Below are 26,656 nucleotides of genomic sequence, written 5' to 3' on the forward strand. Positions count from 1 at the left end.
TAAAACCATACTCAGTCAGTCAGTCAGTCCTATTTCTTTATAGACAGGATTTTTCAACGAAATCTATGCATATAAATTTGCTAGACCTCGAAGGGTGGTTAGGACCATGAATATGCATGTGACTTTCGCTTAAAAAAAGTTCCGTGCTATATGTGATATATCGTGCAACTCCCTGCTTGACTGGGCTTCTGTTCGTTACTGGTAATAGATGTAAATTGTAGCTCACACACTCCCCCTAGGTATGTTCCACTCATACATAGTAACTCATTGATGCGCAGCTTTGCCCATAAACTGATTCCCTGGCTGTCACTGTGCCGTTCCCACACAACCGTGTTAAAGTTGGGTGTGTTGGTATTTTTCCGCCGCAACAGACAACGGGGTCCTCTGGTCCCCATACTTGCCTTGCACGTGTGATACTTTCTGGGCAAAACATAATCGGCTCAATCGGAACCTCCGACTCACGGAGACGACCGATCACTTCCGACTGTTTGTCGGCATGTCACGTTCCAATACGTGAACATGTAAATATTATTCGCCAGGCTTCCTTCCTACCGTCTTGTTCAGTCGGGCTGATCACAAACTACAGGTAGGTCAGGGCGTCAGGCTGACACACATAATATGAGTGTCATTTATCGTAAAGGACCGCAACAGAAGAAGCAGCCCATATCACAAATATGTACGGTAGGAAAGTTTGAATTGTCCTGTTTTCAATCACCATGTGTTTCCAGGCCTTGGGTCAGCACCGCGCTATATCCCAGCGACAGGGGCTATAGACACTGCATCACTGTTAATCTTTTCCGGGCTACAAGATCGAGCGCCAATCTGGGGCGTGTCACTGTAGCTCTAGATTTGTTTGTTTAAATACTGCTGACATACAGCTGGAACGTTGCTGAGTGTTGCATTAATCAACTGACAACACTGTTGCTTTTGGCAATTAGATAAAGCTGATAGATCAAAGTTAGAATGTGTGAGTTAGGAAATTTATATTTTTCCTTCAATCATGCATGTCCCTTGGATAAATAATAATGAACGACAGATGCATTTCCTATTTAACACATAGTCTTCCAACCAGCTGTTACAATGATTTTACAATCAGTTTCCATTTGTTACAAATTCAGGAACAGAGTAACTGTACAAAGTAGACACAATTTATGGATAACAACTTCTTTGATACTGTAAAGGCGACGTTTCGGTACAGATCCTTATACCGTTGTCTTGCTTGTTTGTCAAGGATCTATACCTTAACCTCGCCTTTACAGTTTTAAAGAAGTTGTTATCCATAAACTGTGTCTACTAGGGCTGGGACGGGCAACTCGGGTACCTGGGTCGAGTGGGTACTGAGTAGGACCCGGGTACCCACAGGACTACCCGGACCCGTGGTTAGTCACGTGATACATTGTCTAATGACTGAAATTATCTGGAACTCTATGGTTACACTACAAGTCATTAATGTTCGCTTTTCTTTCTGACTATGCACCCATTCCTTCTGACTTTTCATATGGTTGAATAAACATATAACTTAAGTCAACTTCAGTGTATGCATGACCAGATTGTTTAATACATGTATCTAAATACGTTTTGCCAGGGCTATGCTAAAAAATATCCCAATCGGACATTTTGAGACATCTCCTGAGACCAAGAGTGGGTATCCGGGTAGGGTCGGGTAGGGTAGGGTAGGGTAGGGTAAGAGGGGGGCAGGTACCCGGGTAGTAAATTTGGACTCGTCACAGCTCTAGTGTCTACTTTGTCATCCGTCATCTTCTAAGTTATGCCTATCAAACAATTCAGAGTAAGTATGTACATGCTGTAACAGGTTAGGGCAGATAGTACTTTTATAGCAGCCTACATTTAGGTAGGGAGTCTCATGATGTACACGTATCAGTGTGGAACAGGAGTAGTACTGCGTGCGGGGCCGTGAATATTTCACTGATGACCCCCTGTGTCAGAATGGAGGTTTTGCAGTTCACAGAAAGAGCAGATTAATGATTTATGAGAGCAAATTGACCATTTGTGTCACTCCTACCACATGTGTTTGGATGTGTGTTGTATGAGAGAGGATGTATATTTTATTAGAGGGGATGTGTATTAGAGCTGGGACCAGTCCAAATTTACTACCTTGGTACCAACCCCCCTATTACCCGACCCTACCCAGGTACCTGCTGTAGGTCTCAAGAGGTGGGTACAAAATGTCTGATTCGGAATAGTTTGACCGTAGCCCTGGACAGAATGTATTTATATATATACACGTATAAAAGGGTCTGGTCATGCAAGCACTGAAGTTGACTAAAGTTTTATCTTTATTCAAAAGTAAAATTCAGAAGGAATGGGGGCATAGTCAGAAAGAAATGCAAACATTAGTGACTTGTAGTGTAACCATAGAGTTCCAGATAATTTTTGTCATTAAACATTATATCACATGACTAACCACTCATCTGTGTAGTCCTGTGGGTACCCGGGTCATTCTCAGTACCCACCCGACCCGAGTACCCGAATTACCCGTCCCAGCCCTAATGTGTGTGGTATAGAGAGGATGTGTGTTGTATGAGACAGGATGTATATTGTATATGAAACAGGATGTGTGTTGTATGAGACAGGATGTATATTGTATATGAAACAGGATGTGTGTTGTATGAGACAGGATGTATATTGTATATGAAACAGGATGTGTGTTGTATGAGACAGGATGTATATTGTATATGAAACAGGATATGTGTGGTATGAGAGATACCATATCAAGGATAACACATAAGTAAATGGACATTCGTTACAAATAATGTACAACACAGGAAAGCTGGCGAGTGCCATTATTTGTAATGAATGTCCAGTTGCGAGTGCATTTAATATTCGACTTAAAATACAGAGTCATAGTAACATTTTAATCAGTTTTCAAATACAGCCTGAAAATAAATTGATTAAAAAATATATGAAAATAAATGCAACACAAATAAGCTGTACGAAACATTTGGTGAATTCGTATGACCCGAGAATCTGTAACAAATTTGTGCTTCAGTATTCATTAATTTTTATCCCCCCTGCATATAATGCGGGGGGATATAGCGATCAGCCAGTCTGTCTGTCCGTCTGTCCGTCCGTCCGTAATCATTTCCTTTTCCGGGGCAGAACTCGAAAATAATTCAGTGTATTTCATCGAAACTTGGCATATCTATCAGTCACATACTGAAGTTGTGCCTTTTGCTATTTAGGAATTTTAGAAATTTTTATTTTTTACGTTTCCATGGTAACAAGTTGGACTTAGGTTCTATAAGAGTGGTGTTCGTTTCCGGAGCATAACTCAAAAACCGTTAAATACTTTCTTACAAAACTTTGCATGTCTACCAGGGACATACTGAACTGGTGCCTTTTGCTATTTAGGAAAATGTTTTATATTTATTTTTTACGTTTCCATGGCAACCAGTTGGACTTAGGTTCTATAGGGGTGGTGTTCGTTTCTGGAGCGTAAGTCAAAAACTGTTAAATACTTTCTTACAAAACTTTGCATGTCTGCCAGGCACATACTGAACTGGTGCCTTTTGCTATTTAGGAATTTTTATTTTTTTATTTTTTACGTTTCAATGGCAACAAGTTGGATTTAAGTTTTCATATAGGGTGGGTTCACTTATGGAGTATAACAAATAAACTGTTAAATATTTCCTTGCCAAACATTGCATGTCCATATATAAAGTACATACTAAACAGGTGCCATTTGATATTAAGGAGTTTTAGAAATGTTTATTTTAGAATTTCCATTGCAGCTATTTTGACATGGGCTAAGAGAAATGTTGGGTCAGTTACCTGTTTTGGGACCATAACGTGTTAAAATGGGTGGGGGATATAGATGTCTTCGTTGACTATACGCTTGTTTCTTGTAATTTGTCATTTGTGTGCATAAAAAAACCCCACAGAAACACATGTTTTACTTTCCATTTCATATGGATGCGACCATGGTGGATCTTTTGTTGGTAAACAATGTATGCTTCTTAAAGAACTTTCAACTCTTGACTCATTACATACAGAATTGCACATTTACTTGTGGTTACTTTACAGACAGCTGCCGGGGGGGATATGTCATCTTTCTGATGACTCTAGTTGTAGTTTAACACCGCACTCGGCAATGTTCCAGCTATATGACGGCGGTCTGTAAATATTTGAGTCTGGACCAGACAAACGTTGAATGATATCATGAGCATCAATCCTCGCAATTGGGATACGATGACATGCATCAACTTAGTCAGCGAACCTGCCCACCTGATCCCCTTAGTCGCCTCTTACCACAGGCATAGTCGCATGGGTTGCTGAAGACCTATTTTACCCCGGATCTTCAAGGGTCTTGAATATATGTGCTGCATTTGAACTAGCCATTATGTTCATACATTATGTGCATTTTATGAGATTTGATCATTGTACCTGGTACATTCATAATGCATGTGCTTAGAATTAACACAAGAGCTTAACATTTGCTTTCGAGTATGTCATAGCTGTATCGTAAGCCCCTGATATGTGACCTATTTCAGGAATATGTATCAACTGCTTGCTTAAACAACTGAGGGTAAACAGAACCAACTAAAAGTTTTGGGGAATTATTTTTGTAAAAATATATTCTGTTTGAACCAAACATCCCACAAATAACCCCCACCCCGGCCAGAGTATAATATGTCCAGCCAATGGTAATCACTGTCTCCTGTTTGTGTTCCAGCTAGTGGCAGCATGTCAACGACCAGTCTACGGAATCGGATGTTGGCATACTGTGCAGCATCATTTGGTTTCACGTTGCTGTCTTCCACCTTCTCCTTCTATTATGTGAAGGTGTTTCTCAACCTCTACCACATAGACGAGAAGTGGTTTCACCTCGCACAGATCCTCTACCTGGTGTGGAATGCTGTGAATGACCCACTGTTTGCATATTGTCAGGACACCAGTGCATCTTGGCTGCCCAACACACGCCGAGAACTGATCCTCTATACTGGGCCTCTGTTTGGCCTGGCGTATCTGACGGCATGGTTCCCCTGGGGGTACTCCAGCTGGTTGACTGGCCTCCACCTCATCGTGGCCTTGTGTCTCTACGACACCATGTTTACATTCATAGGACTGGCGCTGTGCTGTCTGTACACGGAGATCGCCATAACGGAAAGTGAACGTATTCGGCTGACGCAGATGTCACAAGTAGCAGGGTTCGTTGGTTCCTTCTCAGTGACACTTTGTGAGTTTTCTTCAAACAGTTTAAAGGATTTCTCCAAGTTCCAGACGACAACAGTCTTCCTGGCTTTTTTGAGCGCCATATTTATGGTGTATGCAGGGAAGCATGCACACACTCACTACGATGTGAAGAAGATGACTGCGATGGATGAAGAGGAGGATGATGATTGTAAGGAGTCTGCGGATAAGACTTCCTACTGGAGGCTCACTTGGCAGATCCTCACAGACAGGAACTTCCTCTCCTTCGTTATCACAAACTTTTTCCAAGAATTCCATCGAACTTTCATTATTAGCTTTACTGTGATAATATGCGACCAGCTCATCAGTGAGGACGATGTTCATCCATATGTCAGGAGTATCTTTTATGGCAGCATCACGGCAATACACTCAGTAAGTGGGATAGTGTAGCACTGGAAAACATCACCAATACACTCAGTAAGTAGGATAGTATAGCATTGGAAAACGTCACCAATACACTTAGTAAGTGGGATAGTGTAGCACTGGAAAACATCACCAATACACTCAGTAAGTAGGATAGTATAGCATTGGAAAACGTCACCAATACACTTAGTTAGTAGGATAGTATAACATTGAAAAACATCACCAATAAACTTAGTGAGTCTGCTAGTATTGCACTGGAAAACATCACCAATAAACTTAGTAAGTAGGCTAGTATAGCACTGGAAAACATCACCAATACACTTAGTGAGTCGGCTAGTATAGCATTGAAAAACTTCACAAATACACTTAGTGAGTCGGCTAGTAGAGCATTGGAAAACATCACCAATACACTTTGTGAGTCGGCTAGTACAGCACTGGAAAACATCACCAGTACACCAAGTAATTAGGCTAGTATAGCATTGGAAAACATCACCAATACACTCACTAAGTAGGCTAGTATAGCATTGAAAAACATCACCAATACACTCAGTAAGTAGGCTAGTATAGCACTGGAAAACATCACCAATACACTTTGTGAGTCGGCTAGTACAGCACTGGAAAACATCACCAATACACCAAGTAAGTAGGATAGTGTAGCACTGGAAAACATCACCAATACACTTAGTGAGTAGGCTAGTATAGCATTGGAAAACATCACCAATACACTTTGTGAGTCGGCTAGTACAGCATTGGAAAACATCACCAATAAACTTAGTAAGTAGGCTCATGTAGCATTGAAAAACATCACCAATACACTTAGTGAGTCTGCTAGTATTGCACTGGAAAACATCACCAATAAACTTAGTAAGTAGGCTAGTATAGCATTGGAAAACATCACCAATACACTCAGTCAGTAGGCTAGTATAGCATTGGAAAACATCACCAATACACTCAGTCAGTAGGCTAGTATAGCACTGGAAAACATCACCAATACACTCAGTAAGTAGGCTAGTATAGCATTGGAAAACATCACCAATACACTTAGTGAGTAGGCTAGTATAGCATTGGAAAACATCACCAATACACTCAGTCAGTAGGCTAGTATAGCATTGGAAAACATCACCAATACACTCAGTAAGTAGGCTCATATAGCATTGAAAAACATCACCAATACACTCAGTAAGTAGGCTCATATAGCATTGAAAAACATCACCAATACACTTAGTGAGTAGGATAGTATAGCATTGAAAAACATCACCAATACACTCAGTAAGTAGGCTCATATAGCATTGAAAAACATCACCAATACACTTAGTGAGTAGGCTAGTATAGCATTGAAAAACATCACCAATACACTCAGTAAGTAGGATAGTGTAGCACTGGAAAACATCACCAATACACTTAGTAGGTAGGCTAGTATAGCATTGGAAAACATCACCAATACACTTTGTGAGTCGGCTAGTACAGCACTGGAAAACATCACCAATAAACTTAGTAAGTAGGCTCATGTAGCATTGAAAAACATCACCAATACACTCAGTAAGTAGGCTCATATAGCATTGAAAAACATCACCAATACACTTAGTGAGTAGGCTAGTATAGCATTGGAAAACATCACCAATACACTCAGTAAGTAGGCTCATATAGCATTGAAAAACATCACCAATACACTTAGTGAGTAGGCTAGTATAGCATTGGAAAACATCACCAATACACTCAGTCAGTAGGCTAGTATAGCATTGAAAAACATCACCAATACACTCAGTAAGTAGGCTAGTATAGCATTGGAAAACATCACCAATACACTCAGTCAGTAGGCTAGTATAGCATTGGAAAACATCACCAATACACTCAGTCAGTAGGCTAGTATAGCATTGGAAAACATCACCAATACACTTAGTGAGTAGGCTAGTATAGCATTGGAAAACATCACCAATACACTCAGTCAGTAGGCTAGTATAGCATTGGAAAACATCACCAATACACTTAGTGAGTCAGCTAGTATAGCACTGGAAAACATCACCAATACACTCAGTAAGTAGGCTAGTATAGCATTGTAAAACATCACCAATAGACTCAGTCAGTAGGCTAGTATAGCATTGGAAAACATCACCAATACACTCAGTAAGTAGGCTCATATAGCATTGAAAAACATCACCAATACACTTAGTGAGTAGGCTAGTATAGCATTGGAAAACATCACCAATACACTCAGTCAGTAGGCTAGTATAGCATTGGAAAACATCACCAATACACTCAGTAAGTAGGCTCATATAGCATTGAAAAACATCACCAATACACTTAGTGAGTAGGCTAGTATAGCATTGGAAAACATCACCAATACACTCAGTCAGTAGGCTAGTATAGCATTGAAAAACATCACCAATACACTCAGTAAGTAGGCTAGTATAGCATTGGAAAACATCACCAATACACTCAGTCAGTAGGCTAGTATAGCATTGGAAAACATCACCAATACACTCAGTCAGTAGGCTAGTATAGCATTGGAAAACATCACCAATACACTTAGTGAGTAGGCTAGTATAGCATTGGAAAACATCACCAATACACTCAGTCAGTAGGCTAGTATAGCATTGGAAAACATCACCAATACACTTAGTGAGTCAGCTAGTATAGCACTGGAAAACATCACCAATACACTCAGTAAGTAGGCTAGTATAGCATTGTAAAACATCACCAATACACTTAGTAAGTAGGATAGTGTAGCACTGGAAAACATCACCAATACACTTTGTGAGTCGGCTAGTACAGCACTGGAAAACATCACCAATACACCAAGTAATTAGGCTAGTATAGCATTGGAAAACATCACCAATACACTCACTAAGTAGGCTAGTATAGCATTGGAAAACATCACTTATACACTCAGTAAGTAGGCTAGTATAGCATTGGAAAACATGTTGAAAACTACCAGTATATGTACACTGTACGTTGTGGGCACTGACAGTTTTACTCAGCCTGACTCAATCCTGTCCTAATTTACTGATACCTGGGTCTGTCCACCTGTGAAGATCCGGGGTAGAATAGGTCTTCAGCAACCTATGCTTGTCGTAAAAGGCGACTATGCTTGTTGTGAGAGGCGATGAGCTGCGTTTGGTGGTAGGGCTTGCTGACTTGGTTGATGCATGTCATCGTATCCCAATTGTATAGATCAATGCTCAAATCAATCACTGGATTGTCTGGTCCAGACTTGATTATTTACAGACCTCCGTAACATAACTGGATTTTTGCTGAGTGTGGCACAACAAACAAACAAAACCTGGGTCTGTCTGGTACTCACAAATAGTTTATTGTGGTCCTAGGCATGACACAGTCCCACCCTGTCTGAATCCCTGAGAGCTTCACCCTGTCTGAATCCCTGAGAGCTTCACCCTGTCTGAATCCCTGAGAGCTTCACCCTGTCTGAATCCCTGAGAGCTTCACCCTGTCTGAATCCCTGAAAGCTTCACCCTGTCTGAATCCCTGAGAGCTTCACCCTGTCTGAATCCCTGAGAGCTTCACCCTGTCTGAATCCGTGAGAGCTTCACCCTGTCTGAAACCCTAAGAGACCTGCCCTGTCTGAAACCTTGAGAGTTCCGCCCTGTCTGAATCCCTGAGAGCTTCACCCTGTCTGAAACCCAGAGTGTCCCACCGTCTGAAACCCTGAGAGTTGCTGTCTGGAACCCTGGGAGACCCGCCCTGTCTAAAACAGAGTGTCCCATCCTGTCTAAAACAGAGTGTCCCATCCTGTCTGAAACCCTGAGTGTCCCATCCTGTCCGAAACCCTGAGAGTCCCGCCCTGTCCGAAACCCTGAGAGTCACACCCTGTCTTAATCCCTGAGAGCTCCCCCCTGTCTGAAACCCTGAGAGTCCTGCCCTGTATGAAACCATGAGTGTCCTGCCCTGTCTGAAACCCTGAGAATCCCACCCTGTTTGAAACCCTGAGAATCCCACCCCGTCTGAAACCCTGAGAGTCCCGCCCTGTCTGAAACCCTGAGAGTCGCTGTCTGAAGCCCCGATAGTCCCAGCCTGTTTGAAACCCCAAGAATCCTGCCCAGTTTGAAACCCTGGGAGTCCTACCCAGTCTGAAACCCTGAGCTGATTATATTTGGAAACAAATTGTCTTGACTCACTGAAGAATGGACTGACTGAACTTTGAGTGTATTGATTCCATTGCTCGTCAGTCTCGACATGATGGAGTTATCAGGTAAATCTACCATGCATTCTGCACATGCTACTGTGGAGGTAATTGCAACCAGCATCCCATGGGACCTCCAGCGAGAATTGTCATCCCTGATCTCTACACAATCTAAATGCGTAAGAACCAGGAATCCAACTTAAATTGTTTTCAGTTTGTGAGGTAGGAATTGGTGATAAGAATGGACACTGAATGAGAACCACATGACAGATGTAGATTGTCTGACAAAAAAGTGACATGTAATATGCAACATGTTCAGTGCTGTATGGCAGATGTCAGGGATGCACCGGTATGTGACGCACAATATTGTACTATATGCCCCATGGCCATGGACGCAAATAATTTCTATTGCTGGTCCTGGTGATTTAAACATCAAAGTTACATATAAATGACAATTCTATACTGGTAAGAAATTTATTTTCTCCAATCTGACATTGAAATCCCCATGAATACTAAGCTCGAGGCTTCTGAGCATGCAATGATATGACATCCATGACCCCATGTTCTTGCCTTGGACCCTCCCAAATTATAACTGAGCTTCCCTGAGATTTGAAAGTATATGAACTCGGGTAAATCTACCAGATGTGGGTGGCTGGCATATACTGCAGTTCATTCTGGTCGGTAGGACACATTTATTAGTGACGTGGTGAAAATACAATACTAAATCCATACATCATACTTGTGTCGTACAAGGTGGACTTTGGTGTTATTTGTTTTGACTGGAATCGTGACATCTGTTGCACAGGAACTACTTTTTTCATTCACAAAGATCATAAGACATCATTCACTATTACAAAACGATTTTCTAATCCGAGACAGAACAGAAGGAATCTCATGAAAACAAAGATGTTTACAAGCAATTTATTATACCAAACATGATAGTCACATGCGTCAAAATGGCTTTTCATTCAATACTAGTTATACATAGATCTACTATAGGCATTATAATATGCAGCTATGTCCATTGCCATGTACGACTACAATAGTTCGGTGTCCCTATGAGTGTGAAGCACCCTGCCACTTTCAATTTGATTGGACGTGAAAAGGTAACTGTGGTGAAATCAAGTCAGGGTGAGACTACTTGGGCTGATGTCTGGACTTATGTTGGATGCTTTGATTTTGCCATCAGCGTCCCCTTCCAGGCATACGTTCTGGCACTGTTTCCGAAGGTGACTGTTTATGAACAAATGTACACAACTGCACAATCAGATCACAAATGTGAACAGTTCTGCTACAGATCATTTTAAAAATCTGTGGAAGTGTGCCTGACTTCTCATTTTGTGGCCTCAAACATCCGAAATTTGAACAATAACCTGCCCTACTGATCTCTAGTGAAAACCACTGTGTGTAGATCGCGGTTGTCTTTTCTTACATTGATGCTGACCTTGCCCTTGAAGCTGTCACTGATAAGCAACTAGACTCCATTTAATTTTCACTTCTTCAGAATAGGGTCGTACAGTAAATTAATGTCTTTGGCGAGCACTCTTAAATGTTACGGGCAGGATATAAATTCAGCTCATAGATCACGGCCGTACAAGTGACGGAATGTTGGTAAGAGATTCAAAGCACGGTGCTGTTTGTCTTTTAAGTTTTCTTGTAGTTGTCCTGTGTATAACAACAATGGCCTTGAAGTACCATAAAATTATGAAATTCTCAAATAAAATCTTGAGTATTGCTGCTGTCATGTTAGCACACACATCAGCAGGAACATGTTGTTAACACATATGCATAGAAATGCCCATGTTTGGGCGCATATTTAAACTTAAATACATATTTAACATTGGTAATGAATAAAATACCACACTCATTCTCATAAGGTACCATTATTATGGATCTCATGGACTTCCTAGGGTATCTGACCTCGCTTTGGCTCAATCAGATACCATAGAGTTTCATGAAAAATGACATCTATCAGGAATGAGTGCTGTATTCTCTATATGTATTCCACTGTTTTCAGTTACTCGTCATAATCGGTGCCCCACTGGTGGACAGGCTGGGCTACTTCAGTGTCATCCGTGGAAACTTTGTGTGGAAAATAGTATCTGGACTGACCATGGCGTTCATAGGTCAAGCTCATCCCTGGCTGCTGATCCTGTTCCTTCTTGCTGACAGGTCAGTCTTCTCCTTGCTCTTCATCTCTCTCTTCATCTTACTCTGCACTAGTCCTGTAGTCCTTGCCAAATTGTACAATAGTTCAAGTATCATAAGGATTAAAAGAAGTTTGTTTGTTTAAGGGTTTTGCTATATGTTAACATTATAAGGACTGGGCTAAAGATGTTAGTTTCTACTGCTGTCTGCATCTCTCTCTTCCTCTTGTTCCACCTCCTGAAACTGATGATCATAGGTTCAAATCTTGGTTTACCCTGATTATGTTCCGAAGTTGTAAGCATCCCACCTGTGGTCCGGGGTTTTACCAACCTGGTAAACGTCTAAGACCTTCGGCACTTCCTGCTTTCCTCGTACATCAAGCTGACTTGCTGGGAAATGTGAAATACTGTTGACGCATAGACAAGGATTGACAAGACAGTGAGGAATAGAGCTCCAGGTGGTAGTATTCACTGGCAAGCCCTTTATCATTAATGAACACAAATCTTGGGAACATGTTTTGGCAAGTTTCTGTTCATTCCCATTGATAATGTATATGTTGTCTAGTGTGACAAGAATTGAGTTTCATGGAGTATCGTATTGTCAATATCAGTTTATCAATATATCAATATATGTATGTATATATCAAAGTCTTGTTACATGGTGATTTCCAAATTGAGCCACAAAAGTTAACCGAGAAATCGGTTCATACTAAACTAGAATGTGAAATCAGTAAATGACCATCAGTGTACAATCAATAAGTTGTATTGAAACACAGAGTTTTATTTTCACAATCAAAGGGGCAATACAATGGGTCAAATAATTGACCGCAGCCATAAGTGTCAAGCCCAGTTGACTCACGAATGTCCAGAATATTGTCACTGGCTTGAAACAGGCTTGTCTCCAGTCATGAATCGGTTTGTTGAGATATGTATCCAACTCACTGGGCAAATAGATGAGATGTAAATTAGGCAGAAAAAGGCCTTGAATAGCCCTTTTGTCACTCTTTTATCAGTACAACCAGCTTTCTAGAAACTGCCCCATCCTGAAACCTCTTGAACAATCAAGCCTGCCATGTTTGTAAAAAAACAGGGACAGATAACTCTAAATGCCACTAGCAGCCCTAACCCTTTTACGAGGACTGCAGTGACTGCTGCCACCGACAACCACCACATCCATACCCACAACAGCCTCCACAGCACTTACAGATAGCAGTGTCATACAGCCCTAGTGCTTGTGAATAATGAAATCAGTATGTAATCACTGCAAGCTGGGGGGCAGTCGGGTAGCCTAGTGGTTAAAGCGTTCGCTCGTCACGCCGAAGACCCGGGTTCGAATCCCGACATGGGTACAATGTGTGAAGCCCATTTCTGGTGTTCCCTGCCGTGATATTGCTGGAATATTGCTAAACCAAACTCTCACACTCACTCACTCACTGCAAGCTGGACATTAAACATATGCTCTTTCAGGTGGACATCAAATAGTGTGAAACCAATATAATCTACAACAGCACTATCAGTGATTGATACAAAGGATGCACGCCCTGGGGACCTTGCCATGCACCTTATGTCAAGAAGAATAGATTTAGAGAGACCCTGGACTAAAATACTACAGCCCTAACCTCCACACATCCAATGTCCCCATAAACGTCACTGTACATGCTATCAGCGCATGTTTTAGATTTCCTAACTGATTGTATACTCCTCAGGGAGCTGAGAGTTTATTTTGTGTGCACAGATCCAGGCACTAGTAATAATCTTGAACATGACGTTAAAACACGCTTTCCTCAGTAGATCACATGTACAGTGTATTACCGTATTCGACGTAATAAGCGCCCAGGGCTCTCTCAAAGTTAGGAATAGGGGGCTCTTATTAGAATATTATTTTGGTGGAAAAAACAGAGTTGAAAGATAAATTTTGTGGTTTATGCTGACGGCCTGAACTGTTTATATACGACAGATATATTTTTCCAGAATTTAATTGCCCATAATTAAGGGTGAGTATAACACACGAGTGCGTATTATACACGAAAAAATAAGTCTTGTGTACTTTGATCAATCGGAAGGGGTGCTAATTGGGATTGTTCACTTGCCAATATATTAGCAAATATCGCCGTGGGCGATTATTAGAGTGGGCCGCTTACTACGTCGAATACGGTATCTCAGAATTACAAGTTATTTCTATTCATTATAAACTAAGCAATACAGAGGCTGATAGTGTATCACATCTGTTACATTACTGATAGAGTTTCTGTTACCTGCTCTAGTGTGTGGCCCACACTGAGTCTTGCATGGTGAGAAGCCTAGTGTGATGTTATTGATTGTTGTTCACTCATTGACATGTGTCTTGTCTGGCTGACTGCACATCGCTGCAGCTCGGTGCAATCTGTGTGGTAAAAAAAGAGGAATATGATAACATCATGAAACAGCTCCAGTTGCCAACTGAACGAGGTGGCGGAATAATGAGCCGTGTTTTCAGATTTGTATTTATTGCACAGTGAGCACAACGTATGTACATCACAATAGATAGTAGGGTTTTCTATTAACCGTCTGGAGTAATGTTTTCTAAAGTGCCCAGAAAAATTGTGTTTTGCTTAATGGTGTGTGGCATTGGTATGTCTAATCTTGTAAATTATTCAGGACAAGTTCCAAAAGGTGAAAGTATTCGAGATAACGTGCTTGCTAATAGTGTTGGGATGGTAATGTTTCAAAGCAGGGACATTAGAACAAGTCTGCTTCAGGCATGGGCAGGGTTCCTTAATGTTTTGGGCATTCTCAGGGCTGGTAGAATTTGTCATGTCTTGGTGTTGATGTGGTGTGTTAGGATGGCTGTTTCAGGGTTAACAAACATGTGGAGATGTAAGTTAATCCTAACATATAGGCTTTTCAACTGAAGAAACCCCAGAAAAAATTAATAATAGTCCATTCACCCTTAATAAGAAAATAGCATCTGATTGACTTGTTGTCATGTAGTAAAATCCCATACAAGTCAAAAGGTGTGTGTGGGAAGAAGGGCATATTCTGAAATAGGCCACTTAATATTTCCATAAACATGTACTTAAAGAAGAGCATAAACAGAAAGGCACAATTCTGAGGCCCATGTATCCCAAGTCTCTTGTAAGAGCCAACTGATGAGGATTGGATTGTAAGTCCGGTGACATAATCTGCTTCTCACAACATTGTGATCCTTTCCATATTTTCCACATGAGTCTGCTGAGGGTACAAAGCTAAAGGTTTGTGTACACCTCCTCACCCCAGGTTTGAATAGGCCCCCACACAACCAATTCTGGTGTAAGAGGCGACTGAATGGACCTTGTCTTAAAGAGTTGGTTGATAACATGTCATCTTATCCCCGGTTTGAATAGGCCCCCACACAACCAATTCTGGTGTAAGAGGCGACTGAATGGACCTTGTCTTAAAGAGTTGGTTGATAACGTGTCATCTTATCCCCGGTTTGAATAGGCCCACACACAACCAATTCTGGTGTAAAAGGCGACTGAATGGACCTTGTCTTAAAGAGTTGGTTGATAACATGACATCTTATCCCCGGTTTGAATAGGCCCACACACAACCAATTCTGGTGTAAGAGGCGACTGATTCGACCTTGTCTTATAGAATTGGTTGATGATGTATCATCTTACCCCAACGCCATGGATCCTTGTTCACATTATCGATCACTAAATTGTCTGGTCCAGCTATTTACGGGTTGCCATCATATAGCTGAAATATTGCTGAATGTGACGTCAAACAACAAACAAACAAACCTTTTCTCTTATGTTCATCCTGTAAATCCTGTACGCCCTGCTATTATCACATTTATCTCACAATATGCTGTATTTTTTGCAGTGCATACACCAACCTGGCCTGCTCATTCTTCAACCTGCCTCTCTCGTACATTGCCGACTCTAACATGGAGCGCTACAACAGGAAGTAAGTTGTGGGCATGACAGGAAGTAGGCATCTTAATTCATGTACTGTACACATTTGTCTGTGAGCATGACAGGAAGTGGATGACTGTTTAAGTGTTGTTCACATTTGTCTGTGGGCATGACAGGCGCTGGATGAATGTGTTTATGTGCTGTACACATTTGTCTGTGGGCATGACAGGAAGTGGATGACTGTGTTTATGTACTGTACACATTTGCCTGTGGGCATGACAGGAAGTGGATGACTGTTCATGTGCTGTTCACATTTATGTGACAGGACAGCACTGAGCAAGGTTTGATTTTACAGTCGTTTTTGTCTCTGATGTATTAGGTTATGGAATGCTGCTGGTAAACTAGTTATTGTTAGGTTGGAAACCTTTTGGAGATGAATTAAAAGGCTAATTTCTGGTACCCCTGATATTGCTGTAAAAAGCAATATTAAAATGAATTCAAGTCAAAGTGATGCTATAATCCCAGTAGATCATCTAGGTAGACCATACATGTAGACAATTCATGTAGACCATGTAGACAATCCAATTAGACTATCCATGTAGACCATGTTGACAATCCATTTAGACCCTCCATGTAGACCCTCCATGTAGACCCTCCATGAAGACCCTTCTTGTAGACCATCCATTTAGACTATCCATGTAGACCATGTAGACAATCGATGTAGATGTTCCATTTAGACCATCGATGAAGACCCTCCATGTAGACCATCCATTTTGACAATCCCAGTAGACAATCCATGTAGACGGTCCCTTTGGACCATCCATGTAGACCATGTAGACAATCGATGTAGATGTTCCATTTAGACCATCCATGTAGACCATACATGTAGACCATCCATGTAGACAATCCATGTAGACCATCCATGTAGACCCTCCGTGTAGACCATGCATGCTCTGATCGTGTCATGAGCTATTGAAGGATAATTTATTATTCCGGAAAGTTTGATGTTTGATGTATGCATTGTTTGCCATTATGTTTCAGACATCCGATGTCCTCCATGATCTTCGGGACAAATGCCCTGGTGGTAAAACCAGCCCAGTCTCTGTGTCCCATGTTCATTGTGATGGTGCTCAACATGTACGGGTACCAGCTCTTAAAGAAAGGGCACCTGACCTCTGTGGACTCCTCCCAGCTGAAAGAGGTCATGTTCCATCTGGCCTGCTTCCTGCCTGTCGTCATGGGATGCTTACAGTTGCTGTCCTGGTCCTTCTTCATGATCCGTCTGCGTAAAGCACCCAGCCACACCCTGGATGTCACCTTGTAAACATGAGGGGAGATGGGCCACTTCACAGTCATTCTTCCAAAACTAGTAACACCATACACCCAGCCATGCTCAGGGTATCACCTTATAAACACGAGGGGTGATGTGCCACTTCACAGTCTTTCTTCCCCATCCAGATAACCACATACCCAGCCACGCTCAGGGTATCGCCTTGTAAACATGAGAGGGTGATGTGCCACTTCACGGTCATTCTTCCCCATCCTGATAACCACACATCCAGCCATGCTCAGGGACTAGCCTTGTAAATATGTGAGGGTGATGAACCACTTCACTGTCCATCACCCACTATCAACACCAAGAAGTTGAAAGCTATCAGAACCACTCAGGAATATATTGCCACATTTGGGACAGCAAAGACAGTTGCTGGTTGACAGACTCAGATTTGACCTGATACAAAACCGGGATAACTGAGCTAGAGAAGGGATGGACCAAGTGTATTGAACTGCAAGGCGGATATGTTGTAAAGTTATGTCATACTTCCATCCAAGATGCGTCATAGAGTCACATTCTAGATGTCATGTTTTAAGCGTCATAGAGTCATATTCTAGATGTCATGTCTTAAGCGTCATAGAGTCACATTCTAGATGTCATTTCTTAAGCGTCATAGAGTCACATTCTAGATGTCATGTCTTAAGCGTCATAGAGTCACATTCTAGATGTCATGTCTTAAGCATCATAGTGTCACATTCTAGATGTCATGTCTTAAGCATCATAGTGTCACATTCTAGATGTCATGTCTTAAGCGTCATTGTGTCACGTCCTCGATGTCATGTCTTAAGCGTCAAAGTGTCACGTTCTAGATGTCCTGGACATCATAGTGTCACCTCCTAGATGTCCTGGGCATCATGGTGTCACCTCCTAGATATAATGTCCTGGGCATCATGGTGTCACGTTCCAGATGTCATGTCCTGGGCATCATGGTGTCACGTCCTAGATGTCCTGGGCATCATGGTGTCACGTCCCAGATGTCATGTCCTGGGCATCATGGTGTCACGTCCCAGATGTCATGTCCTGGGCATCATGGTGTCACGTCCCAGATGTCATGTCCTGGGCATCATGGTGTCACATCCCAGATGTCATGTCCTGGGCATCATGGTGTCACGTCCTAGATGTCCTGGGCATCATGGTGTCACGTCCCAGATGTCATGTCCTGGGCATCATGGTGTCACCTCCTAGATAGCATGTCCTGGGCATCATAGTGTCACGTCCCAGATGTCATGTCCTGGGCATCATGGTGTCACCTCCTAGATAGCATGTCCTGGGCATCATGGTGTCACGTTCCAGATGTCATGTCCTGGGCATCATGGTGTCACGTCCTAGATGTCCTGGGCATCATGGTGTCACGTCCCAGATGTCATGTCCTGGGCATCATGGTGTCACCTCCTAGATGTCATGTCCTGGGCATCATGGTGTCACGTCCCAGATGTCATGTCCTGGGCATCATGGTGTCACATCCCAGATGTCATGTCCTGGGCATCATGGTGTCACGTCCTAGATGTCCTGGGCATCATGGTGTCACGTCCCAGATGTCATGTCCTGGGCATCATGGTGTCATGTCCTAGATGTCCTGGGCATCATGGTGTCACATCCTAGATGTCCTGGGCATCATGGTGTCACATCCCAGATGTCACGTCCTGGGCATCATGGTGTCATGGCCCAGATGTCATGTCCTGGGCATCCTTGTGTCACGTCCTAGATGTCCTGGGCATCATGGTGTCACGTCCTAGATATCATGTCCTGGGCATCATGGTGTCACGTCCCAGATGTCATGTCCTGGGCATCATGATGTCACGTCCCAGATGTCATGTCCTGGGCATCATGGTGTCACGTCCTAAATGTCCTGGGCATCATGGTGTCACGTCCTAGATGTCCTGGGCATCATGGTGTCATGTCCCAGATGTCATGTCCTGGGCATCATGTTGTCACGTCTCAGATGTCATGTCCTGGGCATCATGGTGTCACGTCCCAGATGTCCTTGGGATCATGGTGTCACGTCCTAGATGTCCTGGGCATCATGGTGTCACATCCCAGATGTCATGTCCTGGGCATCATGATGTCACGTCCCAGATGTCATGTCCTGGGCATCATGGTGTCACGTCCTAAATGTCCTGGGCATCATGGTGTCACATCCTCGATGTCCTGGGCATCATGGTGTCATGTCCCAGATGTCATGTCCTGGGCATCATGGTGTCACGTCCCAGATGTCATGTCCTGGGCATCATGGTGTCACATCCCAGATGTCATGTCCTGGACATCATGGTGTCACGTCCTAGGTATCATGTCCATGGTATCATAGACTGAGGGCTGCATCCATGATGGTGGGACCATGTGGAGCTCATGTAATGTATGTTGATACATCATCTGTCAACACAGCAGGCTGTGATTGTCCTCGCTGTTCTGTAGCATGCTGTTTGTGTTTGTCTTGATAATTTGGTTGTAAACCACTACTGATTCACTCAAGTGTTGGTGCCAGTGTACATTATTAGAGTTGACTGGTGCAGTGTCATTGTATATTTTTAAACAAGTTATCATAAACATTGCATATATATGTAGTGCCTTTACATTGTTTGGGGGTATTTGTTGCAATTTGTTGTTATCTATTACAAGTATTTTTTAAGTATATTTTTAGCTCACATGACCAGGTAGCTCATCACTGTTAACATTCTTGATGTGTTCTGAAGCAGCATTAACATTCTCTACACCCGTTCTGAAGCAGCGTTAAAGGGGCACTGATCTAAAGCAATTATTGATTGATTAATCACTGTTATCTTGCACAGTGGATATGTCAAAAGTGAGTGTTTACATGTCTAGGTTTACTAAAACAAAGGGAATACACTCATATCATGGCGTGAAGTGCTGATGTAAAAACAACATACTTTGTTCAAAGGGTTAACTGATAATACATGGATTGATTGCTCATTGTTATCTATCACTCAATGGATTTTTTTAGGAACTGTGGACGTTATGAAAATAGTTGTCACGTGGGCTTTCTCAGCCGACCCTTGAGACTTGACAAGTATGTGAAACACCTGAAACAATCTAAGTGATCAGTTGAGAAACTAACACAGGTTATAATATCCCAAAACGATATATATCTTGATTGTTACAGAGACACGTGACATCGAATAAGTTTCTTTGTACAGCTGCAGACGAGTGGGATATTGTTCCTTTCTGTAGATATTCACGGATACATTCCTCGAACAAGGAAGCTGCCTAAAATTATACACATAAATTGGGTAGGTTGTAATTAATGTATTTGCATTTTGTTTTCCTTCATTTGCTGTAGCATTGAACCGATTCGTTCTTGTTCCTCTACGTCTTGGTTGGGAAATTCTTCAATGCGCGATAGACGTTTTCACAAGTATTTTCCTTTGTAAGCGTGTATATATTACCGTCAATTTGTAAAATGTGTAAATATTTCAGTCATTTTGACTGAAAAATCTGTCCACATTGACTAAAATTGATTAAGACGATCAAAAGGGCCTAAAAACATCACAACAGATTATTATGAAGGATTAGAAGCAAAACAACATAGAAATGTACTTTTCAGCGTAACATTTCAGTCTCTTGGTGATGACATTAAACATCAAACATGTTTGGAATTCGTTATCATGATAATACAGATGGAAAAATGTTTTTCAGTCACTTTGTAAAATAACTGGATATTTAGGCGTTTAATAAATTTGAAAATGTTACAGATTTTGACAGTAAAAAAATATACACACTATAAAAAAAGCAATGCTCAGGTGAAATATTTACTTTGTGTCAAAATAGTGTAAACGAAAATTGCAAAATTACCAAGCTAGTGACTTATCAAAACTTCGTCACCTTTACTGATGCTACCCACAAAGATACCTACATTTCCTTATTATCTCGAAAACTGTATTTCATTTGATTGATCAATGTGACGATACGCCATTATTACTTCCCATAAAAGTGACTAATGCGCTTACGAATGGCGCAGCAGAGGTCGAGAACTAGTCTAGATTTCTGCTATACATCCGGGTACTCACTGGGAAAAAACAATAACAAAGGCAACAACCAGTCCGGGGAAATGCATTAGATCAGTGCCCCTTTAACATTCTCGACACCTGTTCTGAAGCAGCGTTAACATTCTCGTCACCTGTTCTGAAGCAGCGTTAACATTCTCGACACCTGTTCTGAAGCAGCCCTAACATTCTCGACACCTGTTCTGAAGCAGCGTTAACATTCTCGACACCTGTTCTAAAGCAGCCCTAACATTCTCGACACCTGTGCTGAAGCAGCCCTAACATTCTCGACACCTGTGCTGAAGGAGCAAGGCTGTGTATGAAATTGAAACATTCCATCAGTGATCCCAGCTATGGTGTCTATTGAACATGCTCACAGAATACTCAGCAGATTGTAATCATTAACACTGTCATTTTTGCCCATTAGTCCATCATTTCTGAATGTGTCATGATGAAGTGTGTCGTATGTGGAATAACATATGTTCCATTTGTTGCCTGTTTTAATTTGATCCCCATGTGCCTTGTTCTACTTTATGATGATTATGAAGCTTGCACTTTAAGAATTTGATGCAATGATGCCTCTTAAGACTGCTTACTGAAGTCTAATTGAGTCTGTGACTGTCAGCTGAATTTAAAATATCATTTGTGGCCATTGCTCAGTCATTTCTGCATGTACCATTTTGAAAATTTCACAATTAGTATAAATGTGGCATGTGCATCAACACATGCTATTCATTGCTGTGCATTGTGATATTTGACACAACTTATACCTTTGACCATCAGGTTTGTTGTTTGTTTGTTTTTTGTTCAATGCTGTACACAGCAATATGGCAGCTATATGACGGCAGTCTGAAATCGAGTCTGGACCAGACAATCCAGTGATTGATACAATGAGCATCGATCTACACAATTGGGATGCGATGACATGCATCATCCAAGTCAGTGAGCCTGACCACCCGATCCTGTTAGTCGCCTCTTATGACAAGCATAGTCGCCGTTTATGGCCTATTCTGCCCAGGATCATCACAGGTAAGACCTTCATCTACTTGTGAGAACTGCCAGCCAGGATAGGTCTGCAGTACCTCCTGACCATCTTGTGAGAACTGCCAGCCAGGATAGGTCTGCAGTACCTCCTGACCATCTTGTGAGAACTGCCAGTCAGGATAGGTCTGCAGTACCTCCTGACCATCTCCTTGTGAGAACTGCCAGCCAGGATAGGTCTGCAGTACCTCATGATCATCTTGTGAGAACTGCCAGTCAGGATAGATCTGCTGTACCTCGTGATCATCTCCTTGTGAGAACTGCCAGCCAGGATAGGTCTGCAGTACCTCATGATCATCTTGTGAGAACTGCCAGTCAGGATAGGTCTGCTGTACCTCCTGACCATCTCCTTGTGAGAACTGCCAGTCAGAATAGGTCTGCAGTACCTCATGATCATCTTGTGAGAACTGCCAGTCAGGATAGATCTGCAGTACCTCATGATCATCTCCTTGTGAGAACTGCCAGCCAGGATAGGTCTGCTGTACCTCGTGATCATCTTGTGAGAACTGCCAGTCAGGATAGGTCTGCAGTACCTCCTGACCATCTTGTGAGAACTGCCAGTCAGGATAGGTCTGCAGTACCTCCTGACCATCTCCTTGTGAGAACTGCCAGCCAGGATAGGTCTGCAGTACCTCATGATCATCTTGTGAGAACTGCCAGTCAGGATAGGTCTGCTGTACCTCGTGATCATCTCCTTGTGAGAACTGCCAGTCAGAATAGGTCTGCTGTATCTCCTGACCATCTCCTTGTGAGAACTGCCAGTCAGAATAGGTCTGCAGTACCTCATGATCATCTTGTGAGAACTGCCAGCCAGGATAGGTCTGCTGTACCTCCTGACCATCTCCTTGTGAGAACTGCCAGTCAGGATAGGTCTGCAGTACCTCCTGATCATCTTGTGAGAACTGCCAGTCAGGATAGGTCTGCTGTACCTCCTGACCATCTCCTTGTGAGAACTGCCAGTCAGAATAGGTCTGCAGTACCTCATGATCATCTTGTGAGAACTGCCAGTCAGGATAGGTCTGCAGTACCTCATGGTCATCTTGTGAGAACTGCCAGTCAGGATAGATCTGCAGTACCTCATGGTCATCTTGTGAGAACTGCCAGTCAGGATAGGTCTGCAGTACCTCATGGTCATCTTGTGAGAACTGCCAGTCAGGATAGGTCTGCAGTACCTCATGGTCATCTTGTGAGAACTGCCAGTCAGGATAGATCTGCAGTACCTCGTGATCATCTCCTTGTGAGAACTGCCTACCAGGATAGGTCTGCAGTATCTCATGATCATCTCCTTGTGAGAACTGCCAGTCAGGATAGGTCTGCAGTCCCCCTTGCTCCTGTTGGCAGAGCAGAGTTGGCCCCCAGTACACCTGATTGTGCATCATCATTCTGGAATAGCATAAGATTTTGGTTCATGCTATGAATCACCTACTTGTCTTTCCAAAATTGGGTTATTTAACAGTTAGTGTGATATCACTGGAATACTGCTGATGTCAGCATTAAATAGAAATCCCATCCTTGTCTTGGGATATAGTTACCATACACAAGGATGGAATGTATCCGTGTGGGAGTGTGTAATATTGTAAATACACCCAGGGATGGAATGTATCGATGTGGGAGTGTGTGATATAGTTAATATATCCAGGGATGGAATGTATCGGTGTGGGACTGTGTGATATAGTTAATATATCAAGGGATGGAATGTATCGATGTGGGAGTGTGTGATATAGTTAATATATCCAGGAATGGAATGTATCGGTGTGGGACTGTGTGATATTGTTAATATATCCAGGGATGGAATGTATCGATGTGGGAGTGTGTGATATAGTTAATACACCCAGGGATGGAATGTATCGATGTGGGAGTGTGTGATATAGTTAATATATCCAGGGATGGAATGTATCGATGTGGGAGTGTGTGATATAGTTAATACACCCAGGGATGGAATGTATCGATGTGGGAGTGTGTGATATTGTTAATATATCCAGGGATGGAATGTATCGATGTGGGAGTGTGTGATATAGTTAATACACCCAGGGATGGAATGTATCGATGTGGGAGTGTGTGATATTGTTAATAGATCCAGGGATGGAATGTATCGATGTGAGAGTGTGTGATATAGTTAATAGATCCTGGGATGGAATGTATCGATGTGGGAGTGTGTGATATAGTTAATATATCCAGGGATGGAATGTATCTGTGTGGGAGTGTGTGATATAGTTAATATATCCAGGGATGGAATGTATCGATGTGGGAGTGTGTGATATAGTTAATACACCCAGGGATGGAATGTATCGATGTGGGAGTGTGTGATATTGTTAATATATCCAGGGATGGAATGTATCGATGTGGGAGTGTGTGATATTGTTAATATATCCAGGGATGGAATGTATCGATGTGGGAGTGTGTGATATAGTTAATACACCCAGGGATGGAATGTATCGATGTGGGAGTGTGTGATATTGTTAATATATCCAGGGATGGAATGTATCGATGTGGGAGTGTGTGATATAGTTAATATATCCAGGGATGGAATGTATCGATGTGGGAGTGTGTGATATAGTTAATACACCCAGGGATGGAATGTATCGATGTGGGAGTGTGTGATATAGTTAATATATCCAGGGATGGAATGTATCGATGTGGGAGTGTGTGATATAGTTAATATATCCAGGGATGGAATGTATCGATGTGGGAGTGTGTGATATAGTTAATACACCCAGGGATGGAATGTATCGATGTGGGAGTGTGTGATATTGTTAATATATCCAGGGATGGAATGTATCGATGTGGGAGTGTGTGATATAGTTAATATATCCAGGGATGGAATGTATCGATGTGGGAGTGTGTGATATAGTTAATACACCCAGGGATGGAATGTATCGATGTGGGAGTGTGTGATATTGTTAATATATCCAGGGATGGAATGTATCGATGTGGGAGTGTGTGATATAGTTAATATATCCAGGGATGGAATGTATCGGTATGGGAGTGTGTGATATTGTTAATATATCCAGGGATGGAATGTATCGATGTGGGAGTGTGTGATATAGTTAATACACCCAGGGATGGAATGTATCGGTATGGGAGTGTGTGATATTGTTAATATATCCAGGGATGGAATGTATCGATGTGGGAGTGTGTGATATAGTTAATATATCCAGGGATGGAATGTATCGATGTGGGAGTGTGTGATATAGTTAATATATCCAGGGATGGAATGTATCGATGTGGGAGTGTGTGATATAGTTAATATATCCAGGGATGGAATGTATCGATGTGGGAGTGTGTGATATAGTTAATACACCCAGGGATGGAATGTATCGATGTGGGAGTGTGTGATATTGTTAATATATCCAGGGATGGAATGTATCTGTGTGGGAGTGTGTGATATAGTTAATATATCCAGGGATGGAATGTATCTGTGTGGGAGTGTGTGATATTGTTAATATATCCAGGGATGGAATGTATCGATGTGGGAGTGTGTGATATTGTTAATATATCCAGGGATGGAATGTATCGGTATGGGAGTGTGTGATATTGTTAATATATCCAGGGATGGAATGTATCGATGTGGGAGTGTGTGATATAGTTAATATATCCAGGGATGGAATGTATCGATGTGGGAGTGTGTGATATAGTTAATACACCCAGGGATGGAATGTATCGATGTGGGAGTGTGTGATATTGTTAATATATCCAGGGATGGAATGTATCGATGTGGGAGTGTGTGATATAGTTAATATATCCAGGGATGGAATGTATCGATGTGGGAGTGTGTGATATAGTTAATACACCCAGGGATGGAATGTATCGATGTGGGAGTGTGTGATATTGTTAATATATCCAGGGATGGAATGTATCGATGTGGGAGTGTGTGATATAGTTAATATATCCAGGGATGGAATGTATCGGTATGGGAGTGTGTGATATTGTTAATATATCCAGGGATGGAATGTATCGATGTGGGAGTGTGTGATATAGTTAATACACCCAGGGATGGAATGTATCGGTATGGGAGTGTGTGATATTGTTAATATATCCAGGGATGGAATGTATCGATGTGGGAGTGTGTGATATAGTTAATATATCCAGGGATGGAATGTATCGATGTGGGAGTGTGTGATATAGTTAATATATCCAGGGATGGAATGTATCGATGTGGGAGTGTGTGATATAGTTAATATATCCAGGGATGGAATGTATCGATGTGGGAGTGTGTGATATAGTTAATACACCCAGGGATGGAATGTATCGATGTGGGAGTGTGTGATATTGTTAATATATCCAGGGATGGAATGTATCTGTGTGGGAGTGTGTGATATAGTTAATATATCCAGGGATGGAATGTATCTGTGTGGGAGTGTGTGATATTGTTAATATATCCAGGGATGGAATGTATCGATGTGGGAGTGTGTGATATTGTTAATATATCCAGGGATGGAATGTATCGGTATGGGAGTGTGTGATATTGTTAATATATCCAGGGATGGAATGTATCGATGTGGGAGTGTGTGATATAGTTAATATATCCAGGGATGGAATGTATCGATGTG

General features: G+C 42.0%; 1 protein-coding gene across 2 annotated transcripts; it reads left to right on the plus strand.

Moving 5' to 3' along the window:
* Positions 1 to 470: 470 nt before the first annotated feature.
* Positions 471 to 17,909, plus strand: LOC124150445 (transmembrane protein 180-like). Of its 2 annotated transcripts, none has more exons than XM_048400795.1 (5): positions 471 to 586; positions 4,694 to 5,583; positions 11,730 to 11,884; positions 15,703 to 15,786; positions 16,776 to 17,909. In XM_048400795.1, the coding sequence occupies exons 2-5, from the start codon at positions 4,705 to 4,707 to the stop codon at positions 17,056 to 17,058; spliced, it is 1,401 nt and encodes a 466-aa protein (XP_048256752.1). In that variant the 5' UTR covers positions 471 to 586; positions 4,694 to 4,704; the 3' UTR covers positions 17,059 to 17,909. The 2 variants fall into 2 exon arrangements, with proteins under 2 accessions (XP_048256752.1, XP_048256751.1); XM_048400794.1 differs by having other exon boundaries at positions 577 to 681.
* The last annotated feature ends 8,747 nt before the right edge of the window (positions 17,910 to 26,656 follow it).

The sequence above is a fragment of the Haliotis rufescens genome, unplaced genomic scaffold (assembly GCF_023055435.1).
Source record: "Haliotis rufescens isolate VD_foot unplaced genomic scaffold, xgHalRufe1.0.p SCAF_20, whole genome shotgun sequence".
In the NCBI taxonomy this organism is placed as follows: Eukaryota; Metazoa; Mollusca; class Gastropoda; order Lepetellida; family Haliotidae; genus Haliotis; species Haliotis rufescens.

Bases quoted from the DNA above. Each gene is read 5' to 3' on its own strand.
- LOC124150445 (XM_048400794.1), top strand. The intron at 5,584-11,729 runs GTAAGTGGGATA...CACTGTTTTCAG, and splicing joins GCATCACGGCAATACACTCA to TTACTCGTCATAATCGGTGC. The intron at 15,787-16,775 runs GTAAGTTGTGGG...ATTATGTTTCAG, and splicing joins ATGGAGCGCTACAACAGGAA to ACATCCGATGTCCTCCATGA.